Consider the following 17,042-nt stretch of genomic DNA (forward strand, 5'->3'; position numbering starts at 1 on the left):
TTCTCTGACGGACATTTGAAAGTCATTTTCTTTATTGTCACCGCCTTTTCAAGTGTTCTCCATGTATTTTACTTGTTTGAAAAAGTGTAGAATATATTAATACCAATCTAGGATGATTTTCAAGAATTGCCTAATTCTAAGTTTGATATTTGAATATTATATTTCCCTCAAAATTTAGACCATATGATAACTATTAACACCGTTTGACATAATTTTTTTTAAAGTGTTTTTAGATGTTGTTTTTGAAAAAAACTATCTTTCCGAAAAACTACGAAAATCTTATTTTTTTCATTTTCTTCTATATTTTGTAAAAACACTTTTCAACTTTTACTAAAAGTTATTTTACCAACCACTTGAAAACAATTAGTGTTTGGTAGGTAACTCAAAAAGTTTTTGTTTTCTATTTCCTAATTTTTGTAGTTGTACTGAAAATTTATTTTGGAGTTGTTTTCAAAAAGCTGTTTGGTACAGTTTTCATTTTTTTTTTTTTTTGAGAAAGTGAAAAAACTGAAAAAAGTGTTTGGTACAGTTTTCATTTTTGTTTTTGAAGAAATGAAAAGAGAAGATGAGGAGAAGGAGGAGAGAAGAGAAGAAATTTTTTTTCCAAAAACACTTTTTATTTGTTTTCAGTTTTCTTTACTTTTTTACAAAACAACTTCAAAATTTTTTGAAAATTTTTTCCAAAAAATTAAAACAAACACATTTTCACTTTTTATTTTCAAATTTTTCAACTAAAAAAAGTGAAAAACATTTTTTGGAATGAAAAACAAACACTACCTTAGGCTTATCCGATTTTTATTTTATTTTATTGCAGATCTATACTTATCTTGTCCATGTTGAGGATCCCTTGTGAACGTATAAAACTTCTAGCAATGCTAAGCTCATCAAAGAAATTTGATAAACTTGATCTTTTGTCGCAGTTGGTAGGGATGAAAATGAATATGAGGTGAGGCGAGAATTATTCGGAGTAGCCTATTTGGAAGGGATGAAAATGGATGTTTCAATTCCAAAAAGAGTCGTTATTGCACAATTTTAAAAATCATAATGCGGAGCGTGGTAATTTAATAAAATGTGATTTTTGTAAAAAAGCAACTCCAACTTAAGGAGTACATGTCAATTTGAACTTGTTGTCCATTATTAAAAAAAAATTGTGTGACGCGGTGACTTGCAGCGAGTTTATTTTTATAAAAATAATCATAATTTTCAAATTACTATTATTTAATACATATTTAGGGAATTTTAATCAATTCCAATCAACACATAAAATTAAATTTGCCAACCCGAGTCAGAATTTGAACGCGCATTTCATTGCTCTTTTTTTTACAAAAGAAACTAAAATCTCAATTTAGATTATACAATTTCCCTTGAGATCTAAAAAAGGGCCAGGAATTATACTCAATCCAAAGAGAAGTCCACAGTGACCTTTCATAAATAAATAAATAAAAATAAAAAATTTACGACAATTAGAGCATAATAAATCCTGATTAGCGATAAGCGATTAGCGATTAGCGACTGACGTTTCAAGTCAAATAAAAACTTGAGTCTAGTCGTTATACTGGACGGGAGTTCTGACTTCCAAACCGAACTCATTCAATACCTGGTTTGCCCTTATTCTTTCAATCTTCTTCTTCGCCTAAACTTTAGTTTATATTCGTCGTTGTCTATTGTTCTCTGTATTGATACTGTTTTTAATCATAATATCAAATACCCAACCAATTGCTTCGAGTTCAAGCAACCTCTGTAACATTTCTCGGCTTTGGGCTTTGTAAATTTCAATTAAAGTCGGTTCATTTTTTGGGGGAACTTTGTTTATTTTTCTTCGCGAATCTGTTATTTTCTCCGATCGACGATATTACATTTCCGAGTATCAAATTCGTTTTAAATATATATAAGTTTGGGTAAATTTTGCCATCATTCCTGAGATTCAGATCTCAAAAAAATGCAAATCAAAGTTCAGAATTCAGCTCCAGGGCTGGATTTCTTTCCGAGCCTAAAACCCCCAAACAAAACCCTAGGCTTCCACAAAATATCCGCCCTGGTCATCACTTTCCTTGCCTATGCCTCGTTCCACGCCTCTAGAAAACCCCCCAGCATCGTCAAGAGCGTTCTCGGCCCAAACCCCGACTCGAATTCCACCGTAATCGACCCGAATTCGAGCTCAACCGGCACCGGGTGGGCCCCATTCGACGGCCCGGAAGGGACTCGCCGGCTCGGCGAGCTCGATCTCGCGTTCCTATCGGCCTACTCGGTCGGAATGTACTTCGCCGGTCATGTCGGGGATCGGATCGACCTGAGGTCGTTTCTCGTATTTGGAATGACCGGAAGCGGAATCATGACCATAGCGTTCGGGTTAGGCTATTGGCTCGAAGTTCACGCATTGTGGTTCTTCGTGGCAGTTCAAGTGATCTGCGGGGTTTTCCAGTCGATCGGGTGGCCTTGCGTCGTGGCGATCGTCGGGAATTGGTTCGGGAAATCGTCGAAGAGAGGGCTCATAATGGGTGCGTGGAGTTCCCACACCTCCGTGGGTAACATTATCGGCTCGGTCGTGGCGTCTGGGGTTTTGGAATTCGGTTGGGGCTGGTCTTTTCTCGTGCCCGGTGTTTTGGTGATCCTCGTCGGAATTTTGGTGTATTTTTTTCTTGTCGTTAGTCCAGAAGATATGGGTTTCGAGGCTCCCGGGAACGAGGAGATCGAGATTGAAATGGTGGTCGAAAACGGAAACGCGGAGAACGTTACTACTGCAAAGCCTGTGGAATCGGAGCAAGCCGGGCTTCTCGGGACCCAGGAGAGTTCGGATTCCGCGGCGAAGGATATTTCGGAATCTTCGGCGGCGATCGGGTTCTTCGAGGCGTGGAAGCTCCCGGGAGTCGCTCCGTTTGCTTTCTGTCTGTTCTTTTCGAAGTTGGTGGCTTACACTTTTCTCTACTGGTTGCCCTTTTACATAAGGCACACAGGTCTGTTCAAAGCTTCTTTAGCCAAAATTTATAAGCCTACTTACTAGATTGAAACACCATGTTTAAATTGAATTAGAAGAGTCTAGGAAATTGGATATGAGTATAGAGGAACTAAATCTGAGTTTTTTGAATAACGCATAATATTGTTAGGAACTAAATATTGTGAGGGTATAAGAATCGTAAGAGATAATTAGGGTGTTAAACGTAGAATACTTGAAGGCTGTTTAGCTTACAAGTAAAACGGATTAGCATATAAATGGGTATGGAAATTGTATGAGGAATTAGAGCGAGGAAGAAATTGGAGAGCAAGGACATCTCGAAAGTCTATCGTTATTGTATTTCCTTTCCGTTGTGTTGCAACTAATACCTAAAAATACCAGTACGTAACCAATGTTTTCAGAACTCCTTTATATTAACAAAGCAAAAGCCAGTGATCGAAAATTGGATATAATTGACGCCTAAGACTCGGATTACATATCAAAAACCTAGAAGGCCAACAAAAAAGGGACTATCCACCGAGAACACGAAAAAAAAGGCCATTTCCCCGAGATGTATAGTTTGTCTGTATATCTCCACCAGTTAAAACCTTAAAAGCCGCCAAAGATAAACATATAGTTTGAATTAGGATGTATATATATATCCACTGAAGGCATTGTATTTCTGTCATGACAGATGTCGCCGGCAAGCATTTGTCCCACAAGACCGCCGGAATCCTCTCGACGATATTCGACATAGGAGGAGTTTTCGGGGGAATCTTGGCGGGGCTGATCTCCGATTTGATCGAAGCCCGAGCCATAACTTCGGTCACATTTTTACTCCTATCGATCCCGGCCCTCGTTTTTTACCGGCTCTACGGAAGCCTCTCGATGCTCGCCAATGTGTCCCTGATGTTCCTCTCAGGGCTGCTCGTGAACGGCCCGTACTCGCTCATCACCACCGCCGTGGCCGCCGATCTCGGCACTCAGAGCTCCATCAATGGAAACTCCCGAGCTCTGGCCACAGTCACTGCCATCATCGACGGGACCGGCTCCGTCGGAGCCGCCCTCGGGCCGCTCTTGGCCGGGTACATCTCCACCAGGGGATGGAACAGCGTTTTCTTGATGCTGATTCTCTCGGTTTTCTTCGCGAGCTTGTTGTTAGTTCGAGTCACGAGAACGGAGATCAGAGCAAAGAGGAGCGAGGGAAAATGGCTGTGGAATACCCCCAATACGCAGTAGTATAGTTTACCTCTAACTCTATTCTTTTATATCACATAGGTCTTGATTTTTGAAATGAGTATTCGTTCATATACATGTACAGAACTTTTTACCACAATATATATATATATATATATATATATATATATATATATATATATATAATTCAAATAAATGGCTTACTAAGCCACAGAAACGTGAAGAACTGCTAAATAGCAACATTTCATAATTTTTTTGTAAATAGCCAATTTCTTGACGTGGCATGACATGTCATCTTTTGTCTTTATTATTTGTCCCATTTTTGCCCTTTTGTTCTGTTTTATTTCGTTTATTAATTATGCAGGTTTTGCTTTGATTATGGAGGCTGTTTTTTAATTTTGAATTTTAAATTTCAATGTTTGTGTTTAAGATTTAAAATTTATTTGGAAAACTGTAAATTATAGATTTGAAAATTATTGTTAATGCTGAAATGTCTTAATAATAAGAGATGATTCCTATTTATTAGCAGTTAATTTTTTTTTTTTTTTTTTTTTTTTTTTTGGAAGAATAAGGGACTGGTTTTATTTCTAACTGGAAACGAAAGGGGCCATTTCAGCCATCATAAGTTCATGAATACAATGTGGAGGTTCGGCAAAACAAGTAGCCGACCTAGAAAGGGAAAAACAAGTAGCAATGGTATGAGCAACCTTGTTGCCTACTCTATTAATCCAACAAAAGGAGATAGATCTCGATTTCGCGTCTTCAAGGATGTCGTCAATAATCAGCTCAGCTTCGTCGACCACCGGCTTCTTACGAAGGAGCATCTCAATCGCTTGGGAGGAATCAGACTCCAACACACAAGGAGTGAAACCCCACCTGACCGCGAAATCGACACCAGCCCGCAGCGCCTCCAGCTCGGCCAACATAATTGTCGTAGCCTTGGGCCTGGATCTTCTGAACGCCGCCACAAAGCGCCCCTCTTCATCTCTGATAACACCCCCTAATCCCATGGGGAGGCTTCCGGATGGGAAACCCGCGTCAACGTTAACGGACCGGCTTGGGGGGCCTCTCGGCCTGAGGCAGGCTGCAACAACCTCTCCCGAAGTCGTCACAGATCGTGGCAACATGCTGGAAAGCCCGCCCAAACTCACCCTGCTGACCATGGAGGACCTTGTTTCGCTGGTTCCAAACATCCCAAATCATACCGACGAAAAGAGCCGTTACACTGTCCGTCCACTTTTCCCGCAGCAGCGCCAAGATATCGCGAAGGCTAGAGTTAAAGGCCGCCTCTCTGGGATCTTCGAAAGGCCACGCGGACCAAGCCTCCTCCAGTGCAGGACAGAAGATAATGGCGTGCGCCGAGGACTCAAACTCGCAACCACACAACTGGCAACCCCGGCGCGACCGGGACATGGCGTCTCGCAAGATTTCCACGGGTTGGAATGATCTCATGGCTCGCTCTCCACGCGAAAGTCTTGATCCGGAGGGACCTTCAACGCCCAAATTTTCTGCCAAAAGACCTCCGTCGGACCACTCGAGGAACCAGCCTCCACAGCCCGGTTGTTAAACTCGCACGCAATGTAATAACCGCTCCGAACTGAATAGTTTCCACGCTTGTCAAAATGCCAAATGACCGTATCCTTCCTGACCCTTGGAGACCGTGCCAACGAAAGAATCTTGTCGGCTTCAAAGGGCAGAAAGTTGGAATTAGATTACATAGATTTTATTCTTTAATTGTGACTAAACTAAGGATTTTGATGCGTGCTTTAGTTTGATATCGAAATTCAAACCTCACGGCGCTTATTTTTTGAATTTTTTCACTTTACTTTCAAACTGTGAAATACGTAATGATTTACATAAATTAACATTGTAAATTTGTTGTTAATTAACATTGTAAAATAGGTCATGGTTTACATAAATTAATATTGTAAATTTGTTGTTAACTTTCGTACATTCATAGTTCCAAAATATCACCCCCATATGGTTCACAATTTTTAACAAAATTGTAAATAAGTTTCGATAAACAAAAAATAACTAAACCCAATCAAGATTGAATAACGAAAAACTATAAACAAGAGTCTTTAATCGTCGATGTCCAAGGAAAACAAAGGCTGCCTGCATTGCTCGGTGTCGATGTCTTTCTTTACTTTCTTTTCGGTGAAATCCCAATCTTCTCGATTGACAGCAAATTCAGCAGCCTAAAATCACACATGAAAATAGATTATAAAGAATAAAAATTAGAATGGCATATTTACTGACGTATTAACACAAAAAAAAAAAAAAAAAAAAAAAAAAAAAAAAAAAAAACCTATTTTATTTGTATAATTCGTGTTGTTGATTTGTTCTCATCCTTCTTTGCCGAAGATTTTCTTGCAGCCATTGAAGAAGATTCTCGTTCACTCTTAAATTGATATGTTAATCATTGTAAATAAACTAAAAAATAATTACAAAATAACACAATAAATTATATGTAAATTTAATGGACATGGCCATACGCAATCCCCAGCAATGTAGTTTTGCCAATTATTCAGTCAACTTACACATACAATATAACACTTGGAAACCCTGATTTCAAAAATTCAGAAACTGTTGATTCATGAAAATTATATACACGATTATGAAATAAATAAGATTGATTTTGGTGGAAATCAATCTAAATGAGGGAAATATTTTTAGATTAAAAGGGGAGTGCTTTACTATTCTTATACTGTAATTATACATATCTAGGAAGGGCAAAATTGGAACTCGCAAATAGTTCCCTCTATAAATAGAATGGAAACTCCACCATTTGCAACAACAACAACAACAAGAGAGAGAGAGAGATCAAGAACAAGTCTCGATCTTGAATACAGAAACATAGAGTTTCAATAAAACCCTTTCTAGAAAGAATTGGTTTTCTCCCTCTTGTCTCAGATTATAAACTAAATTATTGTCTTAGCTTGACCCACTAAGAACAATGGCGACTCCGCTGGGGATTCCTTCGTAAAACTGCTCGACCGAAGACGTGTTTTTGATTTGAGAACATAGAGATCTCATCTATTCGTCATGATCGAAGGTTTTGAAACTTTCAAAGCTCTATAAAATACCTCACTTAGAAGAGACGTGGCTTGGCTCTCTGGGCTCGTACGAGAACACAAGAACCATCTCGCCTCTCTAAGAGATATCCTCTCACCCTGTACTTAAGCCTTAGATTACTTTCTGAACCCACATAAAATACGTTGGAAGAGGAATTGTGGCTCGGATCTCTGATCTCAAAGAGAACACAAGAACCGACACACTTCTTCATTTGACGTATATTTACTTGTCCAATTTGCTTTAGTTATTCTCACCCAATCCAAAATAGAAAAACAGTCATCGAGATCGCTCCCACATACAAGCAAAACCTACAAACAAAATCAAGTTACAGATCACGCTAGTTTCTACCTATTATCAAGCCTCGTGTCATTTTATGAACACACATAAAACACATTATAAGAAGAATTATGGCTCGGATCTCTGTTCTCATAAGAACACAAGAACCGACAACTTTCTTCATTTTTCAAACTCGTATATAATACTTGTGAAGAAGAATTGTCGTTCGGCTCTCTGGTCCAGAAGATAACACAAGAACCAAAACACTTTTTCATTTCGCGCTATTCAGTTGTCTGATACGCTTTAGTCATTCTCACCCGATCAAAATAAAGAGCTGTCATTGATTCCACTTCCATGAGCAAGAAAACCTACACACAGGATGCAAAAAACACTAGCTTCCACACAAAGAAAAACATAGGATTGTGTCATACAACAACAAAAAGAGTTTCGCAACTATAAAAAATAAGGTAGTGTCATACCAACAAAAAAAAACATCATACAAAAAAGTGAGTCCTACAAAAATTTAGGGTGTCCTACAACAACAAAAAAGTAGTGTCGTCCTACAACTAAAAAAAGAGTAGTATCTTACAATAAAAAAATAACGCTATACGACTATGAGACATAGTTAGTCTCCTACAACCAAAAAACAATATTATCCCGCATCTAAAATTCTCATTCTTTTAACATAAACAAAAAGCTCAAATTTGTCTTTGAGCAAGAGAGTGCTCCTTACATCTCTATCTTGCTCTGAAAAATCAAGGGAGTGCACCATGCATCTAAAACCATAAATATCCATTATAATAGTCAATGCAAATGGAACCTAACAACGGAAGCTTGGGGATTAGGGAAATCGACTATGAAAATGCGACGAATGGGAACTAAAAAAAGATATGCAATCTTCGGTTAAAAATATTTTGGAAAATATACAAAAAAAAAAAAAAAAAACTTCACGACTTCTAAATGAGAAAAGATTCTTGAAAAGTCTATCACCTCAACTTAAAAAAAAAAATTAAAATTAAAATCAATGATCACTGCAACCCAATCACTTTAGCCCTCTATTCGGCTTGCGAGAAACATTAATGAACTAAATAAATTCTCTTCTTTTTTCTGTGAAACAACTGAATCATATCAAATAACGAATAATATTTTAATTTTTCCTTAAAAAGGGCTTGAAAAATCATGTTTTTATTTTTTTTGTGCAAACCTAAAAAAAAGTCAGGCAATCCATCACCAAGAAAAAATATCTCCAAAAATCATTACCATAAAAAAAAAAAAAAAAAAAAAAAACACTAGTCAAACCATCACAACTAAAATACAAGCAAAATTTTAATTCCTTATCGTCTTTCTACCATTTATCTTTCACTTAAAAAGGAGAAAATATAATTTTGTCAACTTGAAAACAAATGATGACAAGAAAATTGGAATTAGCCTAAGAATTTTCACTCAATCATATACATAAACACATGAAGGTCAAAGAACAAAGAAGAACAAAGAGGAGCCTTTGACTCACATTTGTTGTTCTCTTTTGATGTTTTATATTGGCTCTATATATATATATAAAATTTATTTCAGAGCTATTACAGTAGCCACTTAGGATTTGATATTAATAATATTTGCACAAAAATTATTTGAGCAAATAGTTAAGCTAGTATATATGATCTACACAAAGTTAAGGTAATCATTTATCTCCAAAACTAAATCATGAAGCCACAAATTCCATCATCAGCCCTTTTCTAAATAAGACATCCAACCCTCTTCTAAAAAGAAAAGCATGGTTAAAAAGAAAAAAAGGGCCTTGGAGATTTGAGATCATGGCATGTCAATTCTAGTTCATACATATACACAAACACATAATAGGCAATGAACAAAAAACAGAGCCATGGCCACGGCGGTCTTTATCCGAGTTCCAAAAGTTGAAAAATCTTACAGTACGATTTCTAAATAGAAACAAAAAAAAAAAGCGAGAATCCAGGGATGTATGCATATGTATATAAACAGACTAAATTTTGTAATGAAACAGCTTCAGCATATGCAAAATATGTACGAATCTTCTTACGTTCTAGATGATCAAAGAGAAAAGACTGAAAATATATGACTCCAAGTATATATATATATAATATATATATATATATATATATATATATATAGACACATATTGCTTAAGAATTTTTTTGAAATCTTAAGTCGGTGGGAGAGCCCCTGCAAAAATCTTATTACGTGGCTCTTTATTATGAATCAAGCGATATACAATTCATTTTACAAAGGCAGTGGGAACTACCACTCCTACAACAAATCCCTTATGTGACTCATCTATGCAACAAGACCATATGAGCCCATAAACATATCGTACATTTGGGATGTTTTGCTTATCAGATATAACATTTGAATGTTAATGCAATTCAATTACAATGGAATGTTTATATCTTACACTAAACAAATTATTGGCCAACAACCAATTGTCTTCATACAAGAAGATAAAATAAGGACATTCACAAACATTCATTTGATTAATCATTGAGAACAAATTATCTTAGCATGCCAATAATGTCTCACACATGCAAAATTATGGTGTTTACAATGATATACACCAAAAACATTCAGTGCACACAATTCTTTCATAGGCTCATCGTTGGAAAACATTTCCTTACCAGGCCAATAATACCTCACATGTACAATATTATATGATGTTTACAAATTATATACATCATAAATATTCAGAGTCATGCACAAAATTTGTCATGGGCTCCTATTGACCACAAATTTTCATTAATTCTCTTTGGCCAAAAAACACATTACCAAACATACAGTCTTGACCTAAAATTTTCGGCTCGACATATAGGTACAAAATTTACCATACATATACTCTTGACCTAAATTTTTGGGCTTGACATATCGGTAACAAAATCGACCAATTAAATGCTTACAAAAAAAATAATAACAAAAAACTGTCCGAACAAATAAAATAAATAATACTTTGTGTTTTCAAGTCTAAATTTATAAAATATCAACTTTACAACATAAAGGGGGACAATTGTTGATACAAGAAAATTATATACACGATTATGAAATAAATGGACTGATTTTGGTGGAAATCAATCCAAATGAGAGAAATATTTTTAGATTTGAAGTGGAGTGCTTTACTATTCTTATAGCTGTAATTATACAACAATAATCAGAGAAAAACAAGAGAGAGAATAAGAATAAGTCTTGATCTTGAATACAGAAACATAGAGTTCCGATAAAACTCGTTCTAGAGATAATCGGTTACCTCTCTTTTGTCTCAGATTATAAACTAAATTATTATCTCAGCTTGAACGACTAAGAACAAAAACTAAACTCAAAACATCCGATTAAATTAGTAAATCACAATTTCTCGGGCAATCACATCAATTAAACTCTATATTAACACTTTATATCAATACTACTTTACAGAACTTTGGATTTTCAGTTTGGAACAACTACTTTTCCATATTAACAAATATTAACAGAAACACTGTCAACATAGCCATACGCAGTCCCCTACATTGTCAATTTATTAAGAACTTTTCCGATGAACGCATGCAAACACAACCCAGAAACCCTATTTCTCAAATCGTAAAAATAAAACAAAAAAGAATCCTTTAAAAAGAAAGAATCACAAATTTAAAGGGAAATTGCTCAAACTAGGAGTAAAAAAAAGGGCTTTGACTTTTTTGGACTTTTTTTAAAAAATGTCACAAATAGGATCTCTGACACTTTTTCTATTTATGTAATTACAATTATATCGTTATTTATTTATTTCTTTTAAATGCCAATGTCTTGTACACCTCTCTCATGTGACGCATGGCCCCACTTAAGTACACTTCTCTCTCTCTCTCTCTCTCTCTCTCTCTCTCTCTCTCTCTCTCTATTCTTTGTCATTTCTTTCTTACGTTCATTGTAGCTTATATTAGTTATATAATATAAGGCTGGTAGTTTATATTGTAGGTATAATAAATAATATATTTACATATACATAAATATATGACATATATTTTTTTTATTACATAATAAAGTAAGCACATAAATAATTAATAAATTAGACACATTTTTTTTATTATTATGAAATTAGCTTGATTTATTTCATGAAAATAATAAAGTACACACATAAATAATTAATAAAATAGACACATTTTTTTATTTTTATGAAATTAGTTGATTTGATTTCCATGAAAATCATAAAGTACACACATAAATAATTAATAAAATAGACAAGTTTTTTTTATTTTTATGAAATTAGTTTGACTTAATTTCCATGAAATTAATAAAGTATACACATAAATAATTAATAAAATAGGAGATTTATAAACAACTAGCCTACTTATAGAGGGGATTTTTAAATTATAGCCCAACTATCTATTTATTTAGGGAAATAGTTCATATTTCTCATACTTCCAAAATTGTCCTTGGTTTCATAAAACTTCGTTCTTATTTGTTTGTTAATTCTAGATTTTTTCTAGTTATTCATCATCGGATTTGAATAATAGAATCGTTCGCCGAATCGGAGATATGTATTTTGTTTTTTCGAATGGTAAATAATATTTACTATCGGATGGCCCGACTGTAAATATTATTTACCATTAAAATTATCATGCGATTTGCAACCAGGATATTCGACAACTCATTTGGAATAGTAGGATCATCGATTTCGTAGATGTTCTTCTATTGTTCTTATATTATCTGTTCGTTTAGGTTAGTCATTTAATCCTTCTTAGTTTATGTTTGTCTAGTGTAGGTGTTTAGGTTCTTTAGTTTCTTACAACTTCGTTCTTATTTGGTTGTTAATTCCAAATTTTTTCCAGTTATTCATCATTCAGATTTGAATCATGGAATAGTTCGTCAAATCTTAGACAAATATTTTGTTTTTTCGAATGGTAAATAATATTTACTATCGGATTAATTGAATGCGCTACGATTTATTTTTAATTCAACAAATAAGTGTAGAATTAGGCGACGGGTTGGTTATTGCCAAAATCTAAGATTTCAGGTGGCTATATGGCTAAAATACCTTATATTATTTTCAAATTCTAAGTAACTAAGCCAATTTTTTTTGTTAATTATAGATAAATAGTTATTTGAATGATATATATTACGTAACATATTTATTACGATTATAAGAAAAGGTTGGCCAATATAACTACAAACGTTTGTAAGCCTATTTATCTTAACGAACCCTATAATTTTTTGGATTATTAAGTTATATAGACACACGGTTATAGTGAATTGAGATATAGTCCACCTTTCGTTAATTTCTTGTAAATAACCAAGTTAACTTATTAACATATTAATAAAAAAGACTTATTTAATCCAGCCAAACATATAAAAAATGTAGTTAATAGACTGCCACGTATACAAGTTGGCTATTTACAAATTATTTACTAAAGGTTTGCTAATTTACAATTACTTTAGTTTAGGTGGCTTAAGTAGCCAATTTATTGTAATTTTTTTTACATATCTTCTTACTTGTGTTTACATCTTAGAGTAGCCTACGAAAAAAGAACCAGGATAATGTACAGTAGAGTTCAATATATATATATTAGATATAAGTTACATTACAACACCAGATCAATGTATATACAACTTAGAACCTCTTTTTGAGGAAGACAAGGTACACATGCTTGTTGTATCTCTTATTTCCACCCAATGTATTAAGCATCAAAACTACTATTTCCTTAAATGTTATGCCTCCAAGAGGGATTTGAGACTATGAAGCTTATTTCCACCCCAATGTATTAAGCATCAAAACTACTATTTCCTCAATTGTTATGCCTCCAAGAGGGATTTGAGACTATGAAGCCCCTCGGCGGATATGCTTCTCCGGACCCTGAAAGGCCTGTCGGGGACCGCCACTTGCGGCGGCGGTCCGGCGTGAAATCCGACGACGACAACAGTGACATTATCGGCGGCCCCGCGCTTCAAAGCCTCCTCGACGACCTGCCGGCAGCAGAGCTTGACGTCGTTGTGCTCCTGAAGTCTCCGGCGAGCGAAATCCACCGCGTTCTGGCTCGTGAAGACGTCCCATATCCCGTCGCTGGCCACGATCAGGAACTCGTCGTCCTTGGTGAGGGTGGCGAGCCTGAGCTCGGGCTCGGCGATCAACGGCCCGGATTTGAGGCCGTCGAGGTGCCAGTCCCCGAGGGCGCGGGTGACGCCGAGGACGCCGTTGAGGTAGCCGTCGTCCACGAAGGCGCCGACGGACTCGACGCGGGCCCGCTCTCGCTTGCAGCACGGCCGGTGGTCCCTCGACATTTCGACTGCCCGCCCGCCCCGTGACAGCACCGCCCTGCAGTCCCCCGCGTTCGCCACCAGCAATGACCTGTAGCGATAATAACACAAGACGTTTTCGTCGGGTAACTCTTAAACATACCTCAGATTTTCAATTATTTATTGGAAAAATATCATCCATCACAATCATCCCTTCCCTTTCTGTTGTGTTGTTTCTCTTCCCAAAAAAAAAAAAAAAAAACAATTAAGGGTAAGAAAATATGCCCCCAGTCTCCACCTGGCTCCTCACCGACGTTTTGATTGAGTTTAGAGTGCTAATACCAAAAGGGCATACATATTTTTATCAAGGGTCCATTAGGAAAATAGTCAACTTAAACGTTTGACATTGCTAAATAACCAACGTTCGGTAAATTTTAGGTAAATAGTCATTTACATATATTTACAGACATAATCTTAGATAAATTGTCACCTCCATATATTAGGCCACGTTATTATTTACGGCTATTTACCTAAGATTTACCAAACGTTGACTATTTACCAATGTCAAACGTTAAATGGACTATTTTCCTAACTTTTTTTTTTTGTTTTAACAATGCCGTTAACATTGAATTAATAGTACAACATGGAAAAAACATTGTAACCAAACGAACTTTCTTCACCCTCTTTTATTCCCTTTTTATTACTCGCGAAGAACAAAGAAAGAATTAGCATGAAGGTGAAGGCCAAATAGAAACAAAAAATCAGAGAAGATGTTCGAAATAAAAGACAGTTTCGAATAAGGTAAACTAAACCCAAGTGATAATACCATCCTTTAACAAGCAAAAACCTAGAAAAATGTCGATTTAAGGAATACACTTGTAACAATTGAAGAACATGAGGTTAATTTAACTATAAACTAGAAAAATCGAGGGCAAAATATGATCGACGTCATAGCAGGGTATCGAATGCAACAACTGAATAAAACTAGGCAAGTGATATATAATGACATTTTCTCGGAAAATGAAAACGAATGTACTCCCTACCTCCCGAATATCATTGCAGATTTAACTATAAACTAAAAAATCGAGGGCAGAATATGATCAACTTCATAGCAGGGTATCGAATGCAACAACTGAATAAAACTCGGGAAGTAATATATAATGACATTTTCTCGAAATAAGAAAATGAATGTATTCTTTACCTCCCGAATATCATTGCAGACAGCGCAGTCGTGCCAGAGGAGAGAGAGGCTTCAAGAGAGCACTGCTTCGCGAACGCTGCGTCGGTCTGAACAAAAGACCTCGCGACGACCTTCTCGAGCTCCAAAGGAAAATCCGCGTCCTCGACGATTATTCTCGGCAAGTGGTCTCGGACATATTTCGCCGCCGCTTTTCCCCCGTGCCCGTCAAACACCTGCGAAATCACGTTTATGCCATCCAATCCAATCCGATCATATAGTTTAGAAATCACATTTGTTTTCTCATCCGAGAACTTACACCATAAAAGGAGACGGACTCGTTATTGAGTACACGAAACCCGAACTTTTCGGCCAAATCAGCGATGCATATATGAGTGTCTTCCATATACTGGCGGCCTCCGATGTCAGACCATTCTCCGGAGCGAAGAACGGGAACAAAGCTCGGCTGGCTTTGTCTCTCCGTCGCAACTCTATCCTCGCAAATGCTCTCTAACTACAACACAATTCGACAGAAATTCGAGATGAGCCAAAACAAATGAAGTTGTAAATAATAACTAACTCATGATTTTTCCATGTAATGTAAGACTATGGTAAGTAAAGACTTCATCAATTTCTGCTGTTCTCTTTTTTTTTTTTTTTGGACCAGTACTATCAGTTAATTCAGTAACTTTTATTGTGTCTTGGTCCCTTTTTTTTTTAATCTAACTCACACATCAATTGAGCCTCTTTATCACAGTATATTTACTGAAACAAAATGATTTGTTCAATCAATCAAACAAACAAACCAATCAATGAAGGAGATATGATGTTATCCTTTAAAGTAATATTCAATAAGAGCAAACCAATAAAAGAGAAAGTAGGGGAGAAAAAAAAATATATATACACATATGCTATAGTCAAATAATTAAAAATATGTATGCAATAAACAGTGTTTATTGAGACCGATTTAGCCTATTACAGTGAAGGATGTGCCTTGAAAGATATATAAAATAAAAAAGCAACTCCATATTCCCTTTTTTTCCCTTTCTAATTTTGGCTATGACAACAACAATTACTAGGACATTAGTGAGCACTGAATTTAACCGACAAAGCAGCACAAAAAATCTACAAATAGAAAACAGCTAAGCACAAAATAAAAATAAAAAATAAAAAAAATCCCCAACAGTTAATTATAGTTAAAAAGAAATCATCAGAAAACTGGAAAATCTTAGCAAGATCTTTGTAAGCTAAAGTCTAAAATAAAACAAATCACTATGGAACAAAATAGAATTGCCGTTTTTGCCAAATGGGTCATAAAAAAAATGCAAAAATATGCATAATAAACACCTTTGTATATACTTACACGATCAGATTTAGCAACGAATTTCCTTTCAGCTTCACAATGCAAAGCTCTTTGATCATTTTCTTCATCGCTGTTATTGTTATTGTCCTTTCCGAGATTTCCCATTTCTTCACCGACTTGCTCTAAGTCTTTGACACACATGTCGATGATGATGATGATAAAAGACCCTTTTGAATTTGTTACTTTTTAGTTTTGCTTTTAATTCTTGTTCCGGAGAAACTTTTTGGTTTTGAGTTGAGGAGAAAGAAAGAAGGTGTGTGAGAGAAGATTCTGATGTTGGGAAAAATAAACTTGTAGATTTTTTTTTTCTTTTTCTTTCGTGAAAAGCGTGGCTGAAAATTTGTTGGTTGGGCATATTATATAGTTTCCATTTCATATGCGTTGGTCATACAAAGAAAGTCGGTTTTGTTAGTATATTCCAAATTATTGGTCCACTTAATGTTATTTTATTTATATATATTTATGAAAAAGCATCTCAAAATATTTTATAAAAAAATATCAAACGCTTGGATCTTTTATGTAACTTGTGGAGGGAATAGTAACCTTTATCTTGATAGTTTTCAGTACTGGAAATTTAAACTACCTAAAAAAAAAAATCAAAATCAATGAAACTAATAAATAAATAACACTTATTGAAAGTTAACGATTCTTTCTTTGTTTATTTTATTGTTACAAAAATTACGTTAAGGCATTCTAGATAATTTGCTGAATAAATTGTTCATACACCCGAGACCCGACGAAACCAAACTCATTAAGATATAGAATAATGAAATAATATGAAGCATCTTGTCCAAAACAGT

At 35.6% G+C, this 17,042-nt stretch overlaps 2 protein-coding genes across 2 annotated transcripts; one reads left to right on the forward strand and one right to left on the reverse strand.

Annotated features, from left to right (window-relative positions):
• The first annotated feature begins 1,530 nt into the window (after positions 1 to 1,530).
• On the forward strand, positions 1,531 to 4,276 carry G3PP5 (Major facilitator superfamily protein). Its single transcript, XM_089615917.1, has 2 exons — positions 1,531 to 2,954; positions 3,627 to 4,276. The coding sequence occupies exons 1-2, from the start codon at positions 1,940 to 1,942 to the stop codon at positions 4,169 to 4,171; spliced, it is 1,560 nt and encodes a 519-aa protein (XP_089472043.1). The 5' UTR covers positions 1,531 to 1,939; the 3' UTR covers positions 4,172 to 4,276.
• An 8,706-nt stretch (positions 4,277 to 12,982) lies between these two features.
• LOC149397711 (putative protein phosphatase 2C 27) lies at positions 12,983 to 16,591 on the reverse strand. Its single transcript, XM_089615859.1, has 4 exons — positions 16,243 to 16,591; positions 15,199 to 15,393; positions 14,904 to 15,115; positions 12,983 to 13,814 (listed from the first exon to the last, which is right to left on the reverse strand). Exons 1-4 carry the CDS (start codon positions 16,381 to 16,383, stop codon positions 13,262 to 13,264), a joined length of 1,101 nt encoding a protein of 366 aa, XP_089471985.1. The 5' UTR covers positions 16,384 to 16,591; the 3' UTR covers positions 12,983 to 13,261.
• Between the last annotated feature and the right edge of the window lie 451 nt (positions 16,592 to 17,042).

The sequence above is a fragment of the Urtica dioica genome, chromosome 5 (genome assembly GCF_054948205.1).
Source record: "Urtica dioica subsp. dioica isolate 48M chromosome 5, U.dioica_male_clone48M_v1_H2, whole genome shotgun sequence".
Taxonomy (NCBI): Eukaryota; Viridiplantae; Streptophyta; class Magnoliopsida; order Rosales; family Urticaceae; genus Urtica; species Urtica dioica.